Genomic DNA, 22,806 nt, shown 5'->3' with positions numbered 1-22,806 from the left:
CTATGATAATTGACTTTTCTTTTCCTTAAAACATTTGCTTGATAGCATGAATTTGCTCACTTGGACTCAGTATGAGAAACAAAAGAAAACAGAGGATACCCTTTTGTTTTGTGGTCAAAGAAGTAAAGGTTGTAATATAATAGAAAAGGAAAAAGACAGGCTAAATGAGGAAGGGAATGAATGTCTCATGTCAAAGTATCTTATATAGAATTTTTTTTTATAAATTGCTAAAGCTTTAGACCTTAGTCATTGTCTTATTGACTTACACTAAGCAATCTCAGCTGCCACCGTATTCTATTCTATTCCTTGCAAAATATGCCCAGAGAATTTGAAATTAAGAGGGACACTTCCCCAAGCCTTATACAAGAATAGGCAACCACACGAAAAGAAGACATTCAACGCAACAAAAACAAACCATAGATTTTGATTTGCCATGGTTGCTGCAGAATTTTGCAGAAAAAAGTGTCTAAGCAGTGGTTAAAACCCTTTTAATTTGCCATGGTTGCTACTAAAAAAAGTAGAGAAAAGTGGCAAATTTCCTCCCGAGGATTCCCATGTATAAAAGAGAATTTGAAATATAAAATACATATATGTAGTAACACTGGTGCAACAAGCTGATTTTATATTGTTCATTCAATCAATGTGGAAAATTATCAAAATAGGACATCAATATATCTTTTTCCTTCATTTTTTTAAATCTTGATATTGTCGTGTGTTGCGACTCCTCCTAGGTTTCTGCTTTCTCCTGCAATTGAAGCGCAAACTCAAGCTGCATCTCCACTTCGCCCATGTTGGGTCGTTCCGTTCCTTGTTTATGCAAGCACCTCTCAGTAATCTCAATGAACGTTTTCCAACAATCTGGAGCAATTTTGGACCCAAGAAACGGATCAACTATCTTTTCTGCATGTACCTCCACTGAATAATTGGGGTTGTTCACACGTTCCAAGTACAAATCTCGCGCTTGCTTTGCACTCACAACTTCCAATAGAACCACACCAAATGAAAACACATTTGATTTCGCAGTCAAGATGCCAGATGCTGCATACTCAGGATCACAATATGCGAAAGTATTATGGTTTCTCACAACAAGAGATGACCTTACAACATCAACAGCTCCCCTTTTGGACAACAATAAACCAGAAATTTTAGGCTCCCAGTTTTGATCCAAAAGGATGTACTGTGTTTTCAAAAAACTGTGTATCACAGAACACCTGCCTCCTGTGTGTAGATAGTGCAATCCACGTGCCACACCTATGCAAATTTGAAGCCTCCTTTTCCACGAAAGTGGAACAACTTTGTGATTGTTTCTATAATGAAGGTGATCACTGAGTGAAGCGTTAAGCATGTATTCATGTACAAGAATCAGACGGGGGTCTCTTCCAATGCAAAATCCAATTAAGGGCATGATGTTGGGGTGGTGGAGTTGACAAAGGAAGAGAACCTCGTTCTTCAACTGTGATTCTGAGAGACCAGAAAGAGAACCCTTTTTGAACCACTTTATTGCAACAGTGGTATCACCTTTTTTCAGATAACCCTTGTACACTACCCCGAATGCATCTTCTCCAATCACCAAAGATTCGTTAACACTCGCTAGTGATGACTGTATCTCTGCAAGTGAAAAGTGGTGGCAAAGTTCTTCCATGATGTTGAAGGTTGTTGTCATGATTAATCTGTTTTCCCCTGGTTCAGGGTTAGAGAAGCATGACAAAAGTGAAAGAAGACCCATTAGTGTTGAGGAAGTCTAGGACTGTTCATGTATAAGATTCTCCATAAATTGCTAATTAAGATTTAGTTTTGGAGTTCGTCACACGCAATTAGAAAAAAAATATTTTTAATATATAGAAAAATAAATCTTCCATGTTGCTGAGTCTTGGTTTGTTCCAATAAGAGTACAAGACTAAGCCAGAGAAAGCTACATACATGAAGTCTTGGACTTGGTCATTATGATTAGGCAATTTCTTCATGCAACATATCACTTTTAACTGCATCCTATCATCTTTTAAAAATTTCAAAATTTTCTTTATTCTGGATTTTCAAATCCAAAATAATAAATATAATACAAAACTAAAAAAATACATTCCAAAAAAAAATAAAATCTAGAAAACATAAAATTGAAAACGCATTCTGATAAGAACTTTTGGAATTTAAAAATGTGTTCTAGAAATTTAAATTCAAAATATTTCTGAAAAGAGTTCTGAAAATGATTTTTATCCACAACCTTTTTTATTTGAGGTTATTTACATATTTTAAGGAGATTTTGTAATTTCCAATAGGGGTGTATGTTAGAATTGATATTGAATTTACATATACTGTAGTTTTATAATTCTTACATTACTTACGAGTATAGTTTTTAAAAAAAAGACACGATCTATATGAATTTTGATTGAATCGAGAATCTGTCAAAACATTGGTTTGCATAACTTAAAATTACAGAAGTAAAAATAATCAAAAACTCATTGAACCAATAAAAAACGAGCCAAACTATAAGAAAGGAGGTAATAGCTACAGATTTAATTAGTGGTTTAAAGTCCATTCATTTTAAAAGTAATTCATCCTAATTTAATATGTTTAAATAAAAATTTCCACAAATATTTAATCTCAAAATTAGATTATTAAAATTTCTAACGTTAAATAAAAAAAACTTATAATGAATGGCTCAAATTGTTATAAAATCCCTGTCTTTATATATGCTTATAGTTTGATTTAGCTATTGATATAAGTTTTAGAAGAAGAAATTATTTCATTTTAAGCTAAATTAATCCTAATTTAATATATCTTTTTACTAAAATCATTGATTTGTGATTAAAAATAATATTTTTTAATTTTTGTAATTCTAAATTAAAGCTTAAGCCTTGTTTAGATTAAGGGGTCCACTACTCTTGTAGAAGGGGTGAGTGGATTTAGACTGTTTTTTCCTGCAACTCCATATCTTCTTCTGCCACCTCCATACACAATATGAAAATACATTTTTATCATTTTTTTTCAACCCCATAAACTAGTTTCCGGATTATGTAATCCAAAACACATTTGAAAAAAGACTTCCGGATTACATAATCTAGAAGCTAAATAAAACTTCCGGATTATGTAATCCAGAAAGTAATAATACATCTGAAAAAAAGGTTTTCGGATTACATAATCTGGAAGCTAATTATAAATTTGAAAAATGACTTCCAGATTATCTAATCCGGAATATTATAGAGGAGTATTTTTGGAAATTCAAAAATATATGGAGGTGAGAGAAGAAGGTATGGAGGTGTAGGAAGAAACAGTCGTAGATTTACATGCATTTGTTGGGTTTGAATTGACTCACTTTTTGAAGAAAAAATGGTGGAAAGATGCTAAGATCCAAACATTTGTCCAATTTCTCTCTTGCCATTCCCATTTTTTCATCACAGTATTTTTTTTTTTTGCATTGTTATTAACAATATTATATGTTAACGTCGTTCACATAATGAGCAATGAGATAAACATTCTCCAACATTCATTGATATATGACCACTCAAATGCCAATGGATTGTTTTGTATGTGTGTTGCTAAAGCTAAAAATATAAATATAATAAGATTAAACATGTGTTTCTTACTGTTTTTTTAATATAAAATTATTTATTTTTTAAAAAACTTTAAACCATCTATATATTTATAATATAAAAATAATTGAAATTAATCTTTTTTATGTAGAATGATCACTAATTTTTTTAAATATTATATTTTTTTAAAATTCGTTATTGTTTTAATAGTAAAGTGATATCACTATAACTATATGGATTAATAAGGTGAAACTTTAAAGATTATAATGGATATAAAATAATTTGTGATTATTTTTTAAGTAGATAGTGAAATAATTTTTTAGCAAGATAAGTATTTAAATATTAATTTATATTTACTCATATTTAATGTTTAATGAAAATAACACTTTTGATAATTATTTAAATTATCAAATCATATATATATAATTTTAGTATATAATTAAATTATTGACAAATTTTTACTTTTCTTTTTTCAGTATTTTTTCTCCATTCAAAATAACCACATTTTCTATATATTCTCTCTTCTTAATTTTGTTATCTTACATAATTTTTTAGTCTTTAGTATAAGAAAAAAGTTATTATGACATTTCATTTTCTTCCAATGTGCAACCTTTTAACAATCATAAATAATATTAAAATATTAAATTAAGTCATTTAATCCAATTATAAACTAAATTATTGATTATAAAATTAATAAAATAGGTTGTAAAATAGCGGTGAAAAAATTAATCGGTTGTCTATCTTAAGTAAGTTAACTACATCTAATATACGTAACATCACGTTCTTCAATGATAATTCAGATGCATTGAACTTCCATAATTACTTTTGATTCCGAATAAAATTAATTAACCATAGTTACTTTTGATGTTCAATTTGGATTAAAATTCATCTCCATATATAAGTTATGATGTTTTGATTTAATACCATGTTATTCTTTCATAAAAAAAGAGAGTATAGAATTAAATAAACATTTAATATTATCAGGGAACTTTTGAATCTTTCCCATAATAAATATTAATTAAAACTTTAAAACTTGTAATTAATTATTCGTTGTGTATTAATTAATAAACATTACTGAAAATATTAATTTAAAGCGAGGGACCAAAATGGTTCAGTCCTATGTTTTCCTTAGTTTTCTCAGCCGAGACAGAATAAAACATCATTGATTATTCATATCATATATCGTGTTCTGTGCGATTGCTCTTTTCTTCGATCATTGTCGAAATGAGTTCTCTTCTGTTCTTGCTTCTGGCTATTCTTCCACTTCTTTACAACATGACCACTGCTTGTTCTGATGGAACATGCAAGGTTTGTACCGTTATATATGTTTTCTTGTTTTCATCTTTTGTTGGTTTCAAACTAATCTTTGAACATTGAAGCTTCTTGATGAGTGCTCATCCGATGGAGATTGTGAAGCCGGGCTCTACTGTTTTTCCTGTCTATTAGGGTTTTCAGGCTCTAGGTGTGTTAGATCAACTGCTACAAATCAGTTCAAGCTCACAGTAAGATATCTATCTCTCTCAACCTTTTGCCTAACTTTCACAATGGCGTTGACTTTGATTATGAAAACACATAACTCACAAAGAGTTAAACCTAATTTTCACATTACCTTCCAATGGAAAGAGGGGTAGGATAAAAATCAATAATTTGATTAAGAGAGATAATTATAAGTATAACTACCAAAGTCCTAGATTGCACAAACTATTAATTCAACAACCACGTGGTTGGATCTCTTGGATGGTTCTTGTTTTGGTGAAATTGGTCTCATAACCACTATTATTATATTTAATCACAATCATCTACATCAATAGGTATGATCATAGTGAACCAGTGAAGTGAAAGTCTAAATGATTATGTGTTATTTAGCAATTGAAAAATAAAATGAGATCAGCAAATTTGTCAACTGTTTTATTTATTTTTTGCATCTGGTCAAAGAAAAAGATATGTTCGATCATAATTGCTCATTTTTTTTTCTGACAGAATAATTCTCTACCATTCAACAAATATGCATTTTTGACAACGCACAACGCTTTTGCCATTGATGGGGAGCCCTCTCACACAGGCGTGCCTCGACTAACTGTTGACAACCAGGAAGACACAATCACCCAACAGTTAAATGTATGTTTTTTTATCAGCAACATTACATAAATTAAAATGTAACAACCTTATACAAGTGAAAAAAAATCACATCAAACTAAATGTATGTATTCACTACAGTTAGCTTAAAATATCATTACTTTTCTAATGCTAGATACTCAGAAGAAATGTTTGAGTCACCCTTCATTTCAACAATGGTTAATTTGTTTTTTAATCGAAAAAAAAAACAAATAAAATAAAAATATTGAAGGAATACTTCAATTTTTATATAAAAAAACATTTTTATCGTGCAGTTCTTAATAGTACTTATATTTGACCTGAATCCTAAACAATGGTTAATTTGTAGAATGGAGTGCGTGGACTGATGCTAGATACATATGATTTTGAGGGAGATGTGTGGTTATGCCATTCATTTGAAGGCCAATGTCATGACATCACAGCTTTTGTATGTAAAATCATCCACCCAATTTTGTTTGTTTTTGTTCTATGTTTTCGCAGCTTATTTCGGGAGAAAACAAGTTTGAAAAATCGTTGGTTACTACAAGATCCTAACTTGTGATTAACTAGTAGGAACCCGCCATAGACACACTGAAGGAAATTGAAGCTTTTCTATCAGCAAATCCAACTGAAATTGTCACAATTATTTTGGAAGATTATGTTCATGCCCCAAATGGTTTGACGAATGTCTTCACTAAAGCCGGTCTGATGAAGTATTGGTTTCCACTGGCAAGCATGCCAAGAAATGGTCAAGATTGGCCTCTAGTCAGTGATATGGTTGCCAAAAACCAAAGATTACTAGTCTTCACTTCTGTTAAGTCTAAGGAACAAAGTGAAGGCATTGCTTATCAGTGGAATTTCATGGTTGAAAATCAGTGTAAGAAAAAACCAATTTCATTCTTAGGCTTTTACTTTTTCTCTTCTTATTGCCAACTTTCATTTTGGTCATGTTTTTATCTTGAATTGTGCAGATGGAGATGGTGGTAGGAAAGCAGGAAGCTGTCCAAACAGGGCAGAATCATCTCCTCTTAACGATAAAAGCAAATCCTTGGTGTTGGTAAACTATTTTCGAACCGCACCAATTAAACCAATCACATGTGAAGACAACTCAGGAGAACTAATTAACATGATACATACTTGTTATGGTGCTGCTGGTAACCGATGGGCTAATTTTGTTGCTGTTGATTATTACAAGGTTGGTTTAAGGCAAATTTTATGTCTTCTTTCTAAGTTTTGTTGCTAAAACATATATTGTTTTACCAATAATCCTTATATTTTAATGTGGGGTTTTTATTATGCAGAGGAGTGAAGGTGGAGGATCATTTCAAGCAGTGGACACTCTCAATGGAAAGCTATTGTGTGGATGTGATGATGTTCATACATGTGTGGTAAAGCAATTAACTTCACTCTTGTTTTCTGGAAAGCATAAACAAACACTTAATACATAATTCTAGTAACACTATATTGATTTTTGTGTTTCAGCCTGGATCAACATCAGGAGCTTGCTCATCACCATAGATAAAAATCAGAGTAACAATGCCAACCATCTAGAAATATAGTGATTACCATTAGATATAGTGATTACCATTAAATTGGATTAATCTCTTTGGTTTGAGGTGGTTGAGATGAACATTTTAAGTAAAGAAAAAATGTGATATATCAGTGCCGACTTGTCACTACACTTTAGCATCGTATTTGGAATTTTTTTTTATTTCTTACAATCAAGATGGTTTGGATGCAGTTGTTCGATGGCAGTCATGCATAAATGCATAAGATCACTAAAAAAAATTATTAAACAGTAATTAAGTTTAAAGATAAAAAATAATTATTCATTATATTAATTAAATTATATATAATTTTATTGATAAAAAATAATTAGTATTTAAATTAATTTTTATTATTAATAAAAATTTATAAAATAATTTTTAAATTGGTATTTAAATTAGTTACCAAAATTTTATGTAGGAGTATGTTATATTCTAAATTAGTTTATAAAAGACTAATAAATATTAATATAGAATATAAAATAATAAGTAGCTAAAACATTGATAAACTAATGGTTAAATATCAATTTAAAAACTATTTTATAAATTTTTATTAATAATAGAAACTACTTTAGATATTAATAATTTTTTTATTTTTAAAATAGTATCTAATTTAGTCAAATAGTAATTAATTATTTTTCTAGTGAATTTTCATAACTTCTTTTAAACAAGATAAAGTCTATTCAACATTTGTTTTGTTTGCTTAGGGTTTAGGTTAAGAAATTTATTTAATACTCGTAGCAATAAATATTTTATAAAATATAAAATCAGCAATATATATTCTAAATATATGATAAACATTGCAAAATCTTTAATGAAAACTATATATTTATAACATACAAAACTTTTATATAAAATTTTGTCAACGACTATGTTATGTATGCCAACTAAACAAATTATATGATTCTCTTAGTATATACTTAAATGACAATTGTTTTCTTAGTGTAGAAGAAGTCAGTAGTTCTGAAGTTTCAACAAAACAAGACTTTTCATACTAAGCTTCCAATATGTACACATCATGGAAAGGCATGTTAAATCAATCCAGTTGTTGCTTATATGTTGAAGAATATCATATATTAGCAAAAGAGAAGAAAAAACAATCATCTTAAGAAATTTTTAAAGAAATCAAAGATAAAAAAATAAGAACACAACAAGTACATACACTACAAGAAAATCATGAAATAGAAACTAAATTTAAAGACAGAAAATAATTAGTTGTTATAGTAACTAAAATAGAGATCATTTTAGAAACTAAAAAAAATTAATTTCTAAATTAGTTTTTATTATTGTTAAATAGTTATCTAATTAGCTACACAGGTTTTAACTACCAATTATCTAGATTTTAAATTTGGTAGCAAAAATCTTGGTTTCTAATTAGATACCAATTTAGAAACCATTTAACAATAATAAAAACTAATTTAGAAACCAAATTTTTTTGAATATCTAAAATGGTTTCTAATTTAGTCAGTAACTAATTTTATTTTTTTTCTGAAAATTGATTTCTATTTCATTATTTTCTTGTACATGTATTGATATTTATAATATTTTTATTTATTATATGATTTGTACAAGTATTATATATAGTAATTTATATTATCTTCTTGAACTAACAAATACAAAAGCCTTAAAAAATATTAAATTTCAAAACTAGAAAATATAAACACACAACAAATTATTTCTACTCAAATAAATATGTAATCCCAAATAAATATGTAATTCTAATTTTCCATTATGGATGAGAATATGTTGGAGAAGTTCAATCCTTATCCGGCCCAAATAAATAATTTGATAAATAGTTTTAGGTTCTAAAAAATAATAATAACTAAAAATAGTTATATATATATATATATATTTTAGAAAAATAAATATTTTAAATAATACATTAATTTCACTTTAATTAAAGGTAATTCTCTCATTACCGATGTTATAGGATATAATACCTTTTTCCTGTAGGTGATTGATTCCTGAATTTAAAATCTGATTTAAGATCACTTTTCTTTTTAATTTTCTTTAATAAACTATAATGAGAACTCCTTTATTTAATTTTTCACCATGTCTATCGTAATCCTCTTGCGACAATAATACTTGATAGTGATAACCTTTTTTTTCTTCTTGCTTCTGCATGTGATAGAAGGTCCCTCCTATGAAACTAAAGTAGTTTGAGGTTGATTTTCTGTCACTATATTTGAAGTCCAATCATCATCCATATAACCTTCAACATGTAGCTGATCATTTTTGTGTGAACATTAAGCCTTTTCAGAATGTTGACACTTCTATACCTTTGCTTATAGATAAACTACTTGGATCTATAATAACTACAATAATTATGAACAATAATTTAATTGTTTTTACTGATACTAAGACGTGAGAATCAATTACTCAACTCAATTTTTTAATATATATTAAGAAAAAAAGAGAAATACATTAAATTTGCAAGTTATTAAATATTTGTTTATTAAAAACAGACTACGGGTATGTCTATATGTTCAACAATAGTTATTTTTTTAACTCATATTTCAATCCACTAGTTTGTAATACAAGTTTACTATTTTTTTAAGTTTATTTTATAAATTTAATTTTTAGTTTAGTAAAAATCAATACTAAATAAATTAAACTAAACTATTGATATGTTATAATATATATATATATATATATATATATATATAATACGCACTTTAATTACTATAATTAAATATGATTTAACTATTGATTTCTATGAACAAAACTTAGTCTATTTTTATGCAAGAAAAAAAATGATATAACAAAGTTTCTTCTATAATATAAACATATAATATATAATAAAAAGCTTATTGTATTTAAACTTTTTGTAGAGGTGAAGACAAAACTCATTAGTGAGATCACATGTGCACATACTTCCATCTTTAGGATGATATTGACTACGCACGTTTCAGTGCCTTTTTGAAGAGTATGCCCAATAACAGTAGGCCTACACGATACCTTTTTCTCCAATAATAAACCATTTTGTCTTAATTTAAGTCAATTTTGGGCCATTAATTAAAATAATAACTTTATTAAAATACTGCTAACTTTAGCATACTCCAATTGATCCTTTATAGCAAATATATATTTGTAATGCTAAGAATAATAATGATAATTAGTTTCATAATTGATAATTTTTTTTTACTGTATAATGACATTGATATCATGAAATATATTTCTTGCCTTAAAATTTTGTCATCATATATATTTAATTTAAAATTCATATTCACTTTAAATATTAAAATATATAAAATTATAATTGTGTTTTTAATATTGTAAAATTATGATATATTTTTTAAGAGAAAATTTAAATAAATTTTATATTATTGACAAATAATCGATCTGTGCATATATACTTAACTGATTAATTTTTTTTCACTTTGAGCACTCAGTATTACCATGAAGATGATGAATATTCCTTGTCTGATGTGATGGTAGCGTACTTAATCTCGCACGTAATCGTAATGAAGAAAGAGAGATTTTGATGAACCCTAATTGTAGAGAAAAATAAATATAAAAAAATTTTTTATTCACTTGTATATTAGAGAGTAAAATACATGGTGTATATATAAAAAAAAAGATTAAGACCTAGCTGAAACAGAAAAAGAAAAGTTGGATCAAACAAACAAAACTCAATAATTTAAAATAGAAAATTAAATATATTAACACTCAATTTGATATTTTAATTTAAATTTTATGTGTTAATCATGTTAATTTTATTGTATATGTATCCGTTAAATTAAAATATGTCAATTAATATATATATATATATATAAAAGTTATTACTTTCCACCAACTAAATATTGCACTATATGATAAAAGAATATTGATCATTATGAAACAAAAAAAATAGAAATATTAGATAAATCGTAAAAGTATTTTTAAAAATTAATATAATAATAAAGGTAAAATAGAAATATTTTTTTCATACTTATAAACTGAAATTTTATAATTTATTATATACCTAATTTGAAAAGATATTATATACTGAATTAATTTTAAGATTTTTTTTTTTTTAACTTTAAAATACAAATTATTATTATTATTATTATTATTTTATGAGTTTAAGCATAGTTAATTAAACTTCATAAAATAAAGAAATGTATTTGTTAAATCATCTTCAATCCGATAATAAATAATCTGTATAAGTACATCCCCTACCATATTTATTGGAAATGATATTTAAATTTAAATATAAAATATCTTTGAAATAACAGTATTAGACAGAAAAAATAATTGAAATTTGTTCAGGATTAACGTGTAAAATCTAATAAACATTTGTATTCTTTTTATTATACTTTAGTACGATTTTAAGTGAAAGATTGTAGGTTACCTAGGTTCTACTCAAATAATGGAATAGAATAGTGAGAAAAATCAGGTGCTACTTATCCTTTCTTTAAAGATTTTTTTCTTTTATAAGTCATTTCTACTTTAAAATTAGTTTTTATTCTAATTTTAAATAATCTTACTTAAAGTTAAAAAAAGAACATTTGAAGTTTAAAAGAATTTAACAAAAATAAAGTATTCTGAAGTCGATATCCAATTAATAAGAGCCTCTATTAAGTATTTAATATTTATTTATAATATAATAACACTTTAATAATTGTTAATATTATTAAATTATCATACATTATTATTTTATAGTATCAAATGAATTACTTATAAATTTATAATCTAAACATATTTCATTCTATTTCTTTTTTTAATTTTTAATTCAAACAAAATGTAAGTATTTGATAAATTATTATTTTTATTTAAACCATTTTTCTCTTCTAGTTTTATGTAAGAAAAGAAAAATAGATTAGACTATTAAACATATAAAAACCTAGTTAGTAACCAGGGATGTCCTATCTTTATATATATAATTTACTTTATAATAAGATATTAACGTATTTGTGTTAAGAAAATATTATATTTATTAAATTTTGAGTTGTTTGAATGTGCGTAACAATTATTTTAGGTGTAAAAAATGAGTTATGAGTTGAAATAAAGTAAGGTACCCAGATTCTTTAGTTATTATTGGTGGTTGGAGTGAAGCAACCACGCTAGCTCCTAATAAATTATCCAAGTCTTCGCTTTTTTCATTCTAGTGTATTAGTTAAATTTTAATATATATATTTACTACCTTAAAGTATTTCAATAAAAATATTTTACATTATATAACTTCTCATTAAACATTTCAAGATTTTCGATTCACTTAATTCATTTAATCTTATTATAGATAATATTTGGATAGTTTTAATTAGTAAGATTTGAAGACACAAGAATAACTGTTTGTTTAAAGGAGAAGTGATTGATTATATTGAAGTATTTTCCTTATGCATTGTTTTATTTTTCAGTTTAAAAAAATTAAGGATTAAGATATTTTTTGAAAAGTTCACCTGATGGAATCCAATCTTAGAAGTCTGTTTCCTAGAGGCATTTTGCACTGGCTGGGACTCGAACCCAAACCCATAGGACTCGAAACCAAGCACCAAATAATGTTACAAGCAAACTGCAGCAGCCAGGATTCGAACCCAAGTCTTTCCAGTGACCCGGGGAAGCATTGACCACTAGACCAGACAAGTTCTTTGGTCATATTATCATTTTTATTATACTTATACATATTAATATAATTTATACATATTAATATAATTATTAATATTATATTCATATTATCAATATTATATTCATATTATTAATATTAATTTTGATATAAATATACATTTAGATATTTATTGGGTGTGTATAGTAGTTTTATTTGACTTGAGTAATATTACTTTTATCCGGATATAGATAGATAGAGAGAAAAAGGAAGAAATTATATAATATTAATATAACTTTAATACTATAAATACATATATATATTGATTAATATATTTCTTTATTTAATCATTAATTTTTTAAAACTCATGGTTAAATTTAAATTTACTTTCATATTATATATATATATATATATTAATATAAAATTATTTGATATCTTATTTTCAAATATAGGTTATTATAGGTAGTTGTGAAGTTTTTGTTAGATGGCTATATAGGTGCTTGTATCTTACACTTCTTTTCTTATTTGAGATTCTTGTATAAGGATTGAAATATCCTTAAAATGTTTTGTTTAATTTTTTTTATTCTTTGTCGATAAAAAAAATCTTATTTTCAAATATTTACTTACATAGATTAAAATTGATATAATGTATAATTTTTAAAATATTTTAAATTATAAATTATTTAATCACTTTGTCATTATGATTTATATATTAGTTGAAAGGGTTATTTAGTAACAACTTTTTACATAGATTTATGGAATAATTAATATAGTTTAAACTATAATGATATGCTAACTAGTAATCTGTATTAGAGATTTAATTAATAGTTAATGTAAAAGTCATCATTTTATGTTAAAAGATAATATTGTTTGTTGACAATATTCTTTACTATATATAACACACAAGTAAAACCAACTACCTATAATGAACTTAATTAAGTCAATATGATCGTAAAATAATAATTAATATGATAGTTGATTTTAATGTAATAGGTAATATGATGACTATGAGTATGACATATATTAAATTTGATTCATACTAATAGATAATATAATAAATTATGTTTAGATTGAAGTAGATTATAGATAAATTAAATGTGATTCATATGTTAATATTGTTAGTATCATTAATATTGTTAGTATTATTATTATTGTTAGTATTATTAATATTTTTAGTATTATTAATATTGTTAGTATTATTAATATTATTAGTATTATTAATATTGTTAGTATTATTAATATTGTTAGTATTGTTAGTATTATTAATATTGTTAGTATTATTAATATTGTTAGTATTGTTAGTATTATTAATATTGTTAGTATTGTTAGTATTATTAATATTGTTAGTATTGTTAATATTATTAATATTATTAATATTGTTAGTATTATTAATAATAATAAGTATAATAAAAATCATAATAAAACTAAAGAATTTGCTTAGTGTAGTGGTTAAATTTTACTTGGTTGCTGAAAGATTGCTGAAGGAACCTGGCTTTGAATCCCATTCACTGCTAATTTTATTTTATGGTGCTAATATTTACATACATACGGATATCCGTATGTAATTCCGTATGTTATGTAATTACATACGGATTTTCCGTATGTAATAATTTACATACGGATTTTCCGTATGTAATAATCTGTATGTAATTCGCGTTTTTCTTGTAGTGGTACCTCTCTAAACACTTACTGTAACTACCTATTTTTAGAAACCTTAGAAGGACCCTTCACCTTAGACTCTAAAGCTCGACCCTTCTGAAGACAGTAGCAACAGAAAAAAGTACAAAGATGGAGCAAGGAAATGATAAAGACAAGGTGCTCATGCAATCAAATGTTTGAGAGTGCTTGGTAGTAGCTCAAACATGGGTTCTGATGCTTTTTGTTACTCTTACCATCCTGTGCAAACTGGTTTTTTTGACAGAAGGCTTCTTTTCTTTTCTGTTTATCTGGTTTGATGTTCAGAAAAGTCCCTTGCTGGTAGGTGTTCTGCTTTTGGGGGAGATGAAAATGAAGCAATACTGTTATTGTGATATTACAATGTTTTTTGTTTTTTAGATTGTAATATAGGATCTTTGATGTGATAGACTTTGGCTCAAGAATTTGAAGTTTTTTATACGGATTAGAGTACTAATACTCATTTTTATTTATATTATTTATTGTTGATAACAAACATAAAAACAACACTGAAAATGGGAGAGGAAGGGGATATCCTCAAATGGATCTTGTGTTGAGATAGATATGTTGCAACAAATTATGGACAATAATGGTTAAATGCGCAATGGTATAAGGTGGAAAATGTGAATCTCTAACTAAATGCACATTTTCTGGACAATTATGTAGATGAGTAGTGGAAATAATAGATTAAGAAGATGAGCTTGGTGCATCTTTACTTTCTATTTTTATAATGCAATAAACAACCTTCATTTAGATATATATCTACAACTTCATTTAAATCACCAATTAGCATCATTAATATGATTATGACTGGCAAGTTGGTCAATTGAAGGATGAGAAATATCTAGATTGTGGTTAGTTGGTTTGGGTTTCTTGGTTTCTGTATATGGGTTGAGATACCCCTGAAGTATCTCTTTTATTATATTTTATTCTTTGCTGATAAAAAAAATCTGGATTACGATGGTTATTGAGATTTAGAGTCATAGAAATAAGATTATTTTTAAATGTGGGCTCCTTGTTGGGCATCATAACGGTCCAACTAAAGACATTTTATTTCTGCATCTCTACGTTTTTTCCTTCATCCCACAATCTTATGCAAATACAAAATTGTTCCTATTATTTTTTAAAAACCTTAAAATGTACTTAAGTCCTACACTATTATTTTCTTCTTTATTTGTCCACAGATTGCACAGTCACACTCCACATACTCCATTCCTCTCTCAGCGGTCATCTCGTGCTTTTGTTGGGGTTTTAGGGTGGTGTCTCAACAACTTTGTGGGAGAATGATGGTTTCTCTTGATGGTTCCCTGGATAAGAAAGTAAGTAAATATTTTGGTTTTCGGATTTGTAGTTCCATTTATTGTTTGATTTTTTTTTTTGTTTCCGTGATTCATATCTAGACAATGCAGTCTGATAGTTTTACACAATAGAGAATCCGTACTTGTTTTTTTACATTTTGAATTATGGAATCCACAAAAATCCTGAATTGGAAAATTAGTAAATCTTCTAGATCCATCAATCCGTAATTCTTATGCATTATGAATTCATAATTCATAGTTCAAAAAAATATTCTGGATCCACCAATCCGTAACAGAAATTAGACTTCCAGATTAAGCAATTTAAAAATCAACAATTTATGAAAAATTTACTTCCAGAACACCTCATAAAAAAATATTTACTAAAATGATTTACTTCCAGATTGATAAATCTATAACACTCCCAAATTCCGATTTCCAATAACCACAAATGCTCATAAAAAAATTGCACAGATAAAAACACAAATAAGTTTAATTGTAGTAGAGAATAACCAATAATAAAATAGTTAGGCTTATTTCTTTTATCATCGATAAAAGAATGAATAAATAAAATATTCGAGAATACTTCAATTCAACTCTATTATAAAAGAATCACCTCTAATAATTTAACATACACATTTCACTAAAATAACAATTCCCATAAACTTACATGAAGCTACTAAAAATCGAGAATGACTCAATCTTAAAAGGCCTATAAGCTAGCTTATTTACAGGTGAAATGAATTGTTTTAGTAATTTAAGTATTAATAATAGTCCAATAGTTATAATGATTTATAATTTATCTATAAGTTTATGTATGCAACACAAATACATTGGTTTTAGACAATTAACAAATACTATAGATGTTTATTTTAGTTCATCGATTAAAAGTTTAAGATTTTTAAGGTCTCAGGGGTTGAAGTAAATAATTAAATATTAAAATCATAAATCATTATTAATAATTAGATTGACATTACATTAATTTAATATTAAAATTTTATGGCCTTTATCCTTTTTAGCTCTAGTTAGTAAAATCAGTGAAAACCGACATTAAACTAATAGCTTCTTCTTTTTATAGTCGTTTACATTTTGTATGCAACATCAACGCTATTATTTAAAAAAAACAATATAAGAAACACAAAAATATGAAAAGATGTTGATATAAAGATAAATTATTTATTAATGTATCTTATAATTTAAGTAGTCAATATTGAATAAAGAAATGTAAAAAAAATCCATTATATTTTTTTAAATACTAATTCTATAATAATACAAGAGAAATGAGTATTAAAAAATGTACGCTCCAATTATTTTATCCAGAAAAAATAAATTATTATGCATAAATTAGTTAATTTATGAAAAAATTAATTAATTAATTTATGCTCTTCTATATATATATATATATATATATATAACTTTTAGAGGTGAAGACAAAACTAATTATCGAGGTTCACATGTGCACATAACTCCAAATTTTGAGTTCACTTCACATGTTTATTGCCTTTATTGAAAGGTATGAACAATAAGATTTAGGCCAACTGGCTTCTCCGGTAATAAAGCACTTTATCTACTTGTTTTATTTTGATTTTAATTAAGCAATATTTTTATGGCAACAACAAAAGACTAGAAACTAAAAACGTTATTAAAAAAAATACCAGTGTTATTAATTTAGTCCACTATAATTTCTAGCTACATTTTTAATGTATTATTTGTTTGAAAACTATTATTAATTATTTAATCAGTATTCCAACAGTGATTAATAATCTCTTTTATTTTAAATGGTTCTTTAGAACTATTCGAGCCATTTATTATCATTTACTCTATTTTTATGTTTAATAGTTTCATAAAATTCTTTCTCGTTGTTTATTTTATTCAAATTTATCCTTCAATGTTATACTGTTTATTATAATTATTACGTTATTTACGTTTCTAGTTTTATAAAACATTTTTAAGAAAATAATAAGATTTGAGAACTAATTACTAAAAACCTAAACTATAATTACTCAATAATATGTTTTTCTTTCTACAAAAGATATATCAACTCTATAATTACTAAAATAAATTTGTATACTACATTTGCATGTTGGTTTTTAATGAGGCGATAGTCGTCGTCTCTAACCTGTAGTAAGCAGAAGATGATATTGACTAACGATGAAGAGGAATCCATTATTATAGTTTAAGACAGTACATAAATAGTTACTTACTTGAGTAAACTGAAAACTGAAAAGCATACATATACATCTTCACAATCCCTCCCAAACACTTGCAGTAACAGAGGCGCAAAGTATATTGCTTGTTCCGGCCGCCGCGATCCACGACGATTAATATTACATAGTATCAGAATCAATGTGACTGCAAGACCTATTAGGGGTAGCCGTAGCACAAGTGCTATCTTCACCACCCATTTTACTGGCTCCACAGCCTTTATAAAAACCATTCCTCGTACACCCGATGGCCTCAGCAGTTTGGAGTACATTTTGAGTGACAGGCTTAGCAGTCACAGCTGCAACGCTGAGATAAATCAGTATAATCCACATCACCAAAAGGATGGTTGATGCTCGCTTCTTCATCTTCATGCCCATCTCCTACTAAATCTTAATACACAGATATTTTCTCACAACAATGAACGCTGAACACTCAATACCCATCCTTAATATATACAACACTCCCTACTCCTACTCAACTACATTATTATTTTCCTAGATAACCCCACAACTTCACACATTTCCTTTACCACTTTCTTTTCACCATTTCATTCTTATTGCAAATATTACTGCAACAAAATCATTAAATAACAACTAAATTTTAAAATAAAAAATAGTTAGTCACTATTATTTTTAAAAAAATTAAAAACTATCTCCACTCCTATTTATTTTATACACCCACCAACTTTTAATTTCTTTTAAAATTATATATATAATAAATATTTTAAAAAAATGTTATAAAAAAAATACATCAGTACTAAATTTTTAATGAGAATGTTAATTATTTTGAAAATTCTAAAATTATTACTAATTAATTAGTACTTTAACTTTTCAGACCTCTATCTTTGATATTCCCAGTCCCAGCATTTCACCATTTGCAACATGTTTTGAAAAGCTTGGGCCCATTCCGCTGCTGATAAGTTTTTCTGTCTGCCACCCCTATTTATTTCCTGCCAGCTTTTAATTTCTTTTAAAATTATATATAATAATTATTATTATTTAAAAAAATAGCTTGTTAAAAAAACTATATCCAGCACTATTTTTTTTAATGAGAATGCTTAATTGTTTTGAAAAATATTAAATTATTACTAATTAGTACTTTAACTTTTCACACCCTCTCTTTAATATTTCCACTTCTAGCACTTTACTGTTGCACCATATACTTCATATGTCTGCACTGCACCATGTTTTGTCAAGCTTGGGCCCATTCAGTTGGTCCATGATTTTTCCTATATGCTACCCTAGATATACTACAAATTTGTATTCAGAAGCTAATTATGAAACAAAATTCCCAATCTTAACTCCCACGTAACTCACACAAATACCCATAAAATTCTCCACGAGATTTCCCAAACCAAACTATAAAATGAAACAATCATAAACAACAAAATTTCCTAAACAAAATCAAACCATACAGAAACATTCATAAACTAAAACAAATTGAAACCACCAATTCAAACTGAAACTTTACAATTTTAAAAATTTACCTTTTAGCAATTTAAAGGAAAAGAGGGAGTTGGAGCTGCACCTTCTGAATGTTGGAGGTGGATGTGGTGGAGCTGAAGCTGAAATGAAGAAAAAAATTAATAAAAACTTTATAAAAAAAATAAAGAGAAGGGAGAGAAGAAACCGTCAAGTAAAGGGAGCGTCGACAAAGGCAAATAAAGAGGGAGAAAATGGCAGAAAGACTGCGGTGACGAGGAGGAAGTGATAAGTGTCAATGTGTAGTTTTTATGATTGAGAAAATTGAATACTTTGAAACTTAATCGTTGCTTAATGTAAGAAAATTATCCTAATCTGAGAATTATTGAATACGATTATATATTTTGAACCAAGAAACAAATGAACAAATTTAATCTCAATTTTTGTGTAAATTGCAGATGACTATGAAGCATTGAAAGAAAGAAAGCAAAAACTTAATTGGATCACAAGAAGATTTAGCTCAAGCTAAAATTGTCCAGATTTGATTAAAGGTGCAGTACTAATCTAGCTCAGGCTAGAATTGCTAGCTCAAGCTAAAAATGTACCGAAAGATCTAGCTTAAGCTAAATTGGGTCATTTGAGCTAAAGTTCAATATATAAATTTTGGAACAAAGTGAAAAAAGAAGCGGTGAAAAAAGATTGGATTTTTATAGAGAGATTAGTGAGAGAGGAAGAATGAGAACTCTGTTCTTAGGAGAAGAACCTGCTCAGATAAGCCCTTCTTATGCAATCCAGATCAAAAATGAAGATTGGAGGAGTTGTCATGAGTGCTTTCTAACTTGGGATTGAATGTAATCTACTCTATTCAAATGTATTCTTGGTGATATATATATATATATATATATATATATATATAACATTGTCTTTTCTACTTGTTCTTGGTATTTTCGTTTCATGCTTATTGTTTGATTCTCTCTGATCAATGGAGTCTTGATTTTGATCCTTAAATTTAACTGGAAATTACTTTTAAGGATCTGAAATAGATGAAAATACTTGATAACTTGTAATGCTAGGAATAGATTTCAGGTTATTGAATGCATCATAATTTTGTTCCTAAAGTTGGATGATTTGTTAAATATCTGAGGAATCAGTGTTAGAGAAATTATCTTATGAATTTCATTTGTGAGGAATCAAGGTGAATGACTTTAAATTAAGCATCAAGAATAAGTAGTTTTGAGTATTATATATTGTATTATTCAAAAAATACAAAATGATTGAGATAGACGCAATTCAATTCCAAGTATCTTTCTTTATATTTGATAAGTGAGTTTTGTTACGTCTTGAATCAAACCCTAAACCTTTGAGTTACTTCTTGTGGAATCTTTAATTTGATTATGAACAAGTTCTCAACATTATTTTCTATACTTAATGAGTTTTATAATAGAATATCTTAATTAGAATTGTTCCCTTTGGGTTGGGTTCGACATTCGTACTTTAAATAGTACTATATTACAGTTGATTTGGTACACTTGTCGGGATAAATCAACAGGAAGACACGGTAAAGGCCGAGTAAGTGAAGAAAGAAAAGAGAGAAATTAGGTTTTTTAATTTGGGAATTTAGAATTTGGAAGAAATTAAATGCAAGAAAGCGAAATTTTGTTATGTATCAAACATTTTGTGGCCGACGTCAAAGGACGCAAACACTGAAAAAGACTTCGTGTCGACTATAACTAACGTAAAACAATGCATAAACATACTTCGTGTCAACTGTAATCGATACAAAACAACAAACTAACACACGTTGTATCGGACTCAACCAACACAAAAACAAAACAATATTGACACACACTTTGTCTCGACTAGGCATATCTATAATTTCATTTAATTCTTAACTTAAAATTTATTATAAATATAATTAATGAATATTACATTAAATTAAAATGTTCTAATTGAAAGAAATGATAATCCTAGTGTGTCCAAATGTGTTTGAAATAAAGCGTTGTCTTTATTGGAAGGAAGATACTTCGAAGGTAGAATTAGAATCTTAACACCACACAGTAAAAAAATACTCTTTACATTTCAATAAACTAATACTTTAATTATATTTTATCTTTTAATTTAAAATATTAATGGTTTATAGAGTGTATATATTTTACTTTTTGCTGTTACAGAAGTCTTTTTCATTTTTATATACGAATTGTTAAATACTTCGATTTAATTATGTTATTCTTTATTGATAAAAAAGAAATTTATTTATTTTTCCAATCATTTGTGTGTCGAAATAATTTTTATGCTTTCATTTTTTTTTGTTTATAGTTTGTTAATATATTGATAAAATTTACCATCATTGTTTTGCATAATTCTTAGACTATAGTTGTAGCGGTGTCTTACGTTTTTTTATTATCCACAACAACAAAATTTATTAAATAAAACAAGGGGTGCTCAAGGTGTCTAGCCGTTTCCCAATCCTAAAGGAAAAGGATTATTTTAAACAAAAAGTAAAATACATATAATTTACAATCCATTGTAATAATATAATAATGTTTTAAATTAAAAAAATAAATTAAATATGATTAAAATATCAACACTTATCTTTAAGTCTCTATTTGTATCTAGAAAATTACTGTTTTTTTCCGGACGAAGATTTTTTGTGTTTTCATTGATTTGCAACTATTTGCAATGAAAAAAAAAAAGCGATTCCCTTCTACAATGCCAACAAATAACAAGAAACAAATAACTACAACAATATAAAAAATCTGTCCAAATATATAATATTAAATATTAAATAAAATTATATTATTAAAATATTTAATATTATTAATATAAATAAAATAATTATTTATAATAAAAAATAAATTTATATAAAATATTATAATTTAATAAAATATAAATATAAAATAATAGTATTTGCTATATGTAGATATATTATGGATTAATTTTGTTTTAATATATTAAAATTTATTGTGTTTCTATTTTGTATGACTTTTACAATTATGAATATTACAATTTTTTATTTGAAAAGAAAAATTAACTAAAATTTATACAAATTATATTTTATTTTATTTTTTAATTAGTAAGATAATAGTAAATTTGAAAGTTTATATTTTTAACATTTTAAAAAAATTTAAAAGTCTCTCAAATCTATCATTCCACCCACAAACTCCAATAAACTTTCACTAAGTGTATTAATCTCGCAAATACATGAGTCAAACCCTCTTATTTATAGTGTTTAGAGAGTTGGAAATTCAAAAGAAAGTGGAGGGAAATTCAAATGAATTCCCTCCCAAAAGTAGAGCTTAAATGAGCACATGGGAAGAGGTGTGTCTAGTTTGTATGCTCACTCCCTCTATGGGCTTTCTATACCAACCTAGGTAAATTTAGAGGTTTTTAAAAACTCTAAGTTTACTTAAGTTAGTGTTTTAGATGCCAAAATTAATTCTAAGAAATATTACAAATAAAGTTCCTATGCTAATTTGACAAGAATTAAAATATTACTTTACACTAAAATTTATGACATGTAAA

General features: G+C 26.6%; 2 protein-coding genes across 2 annotated transcripts; one reads left to right on the top strand and one right to left on the bottom strand.

Annotated features, from left to right (window-relative positions):
* Positions 1-727: 727 nt before the first annotated feature.
* LOC137823511 (receptor-like protein kinase FERONIA) lies at positions 728-1,726 on the bottom strand. The gene has a single exon (XM_068628684.1). It carries the CDS (start codon positions 1,724-1,726, stop codon positions 728-730), a length of 999 nt encoding a protein of 332 aa, XP_068484785.1.
* Positions 1,727-4,682: 2,956 nt separating this feature from the next.
* On the top strand, positions 4,683-7,283 carry LOC137825539 (PI-PLC X domain-containing protein At5g67130-like). Its single transcript, XM_068631228.1, has 8 exons — positions 4,683-4,835; positions 4,907-5,029; positions 5,508-5,645; positions 5,971-6,069; positions 6,195-6,498; positions 6,593-6,816; positions 6,923-7,009; positions 7,104-7,283. Exons 1-8 carry the CDS (start codon positions 4,752-4,754, stop codon positions 7,137-7,139), a joined length of 1,095 nt encoding a protein of 364 aa, XP_068487329.1. The 5' UTR covers positions 4,683-4,751; the 3' UTR covers positions 7,140-7,283.
* The last annotated feature ends 15,523 nt before the right edge of the window (positions 7,284-22,806 follow it).

This window comes from Phaseolus vulgaris, chromosome 8, assembly GCF_000499845.2.
Source record: "Phaseolus vulgaris cultivar G19833 chromosome 8, P. vulgaris v2.0, whole genome shotgun sequence".
NCBI lineage: Eukaryota > Viridiplantae > Streptophyta > Magnoliopsida > Fabales > Fabaceae > Phaseolus > Phaseolus vulgaris.
Note: the sequence above shows the minus strand (reverse complement) of the source record. Positions and strands in the feature narration are given on the sequence as shown.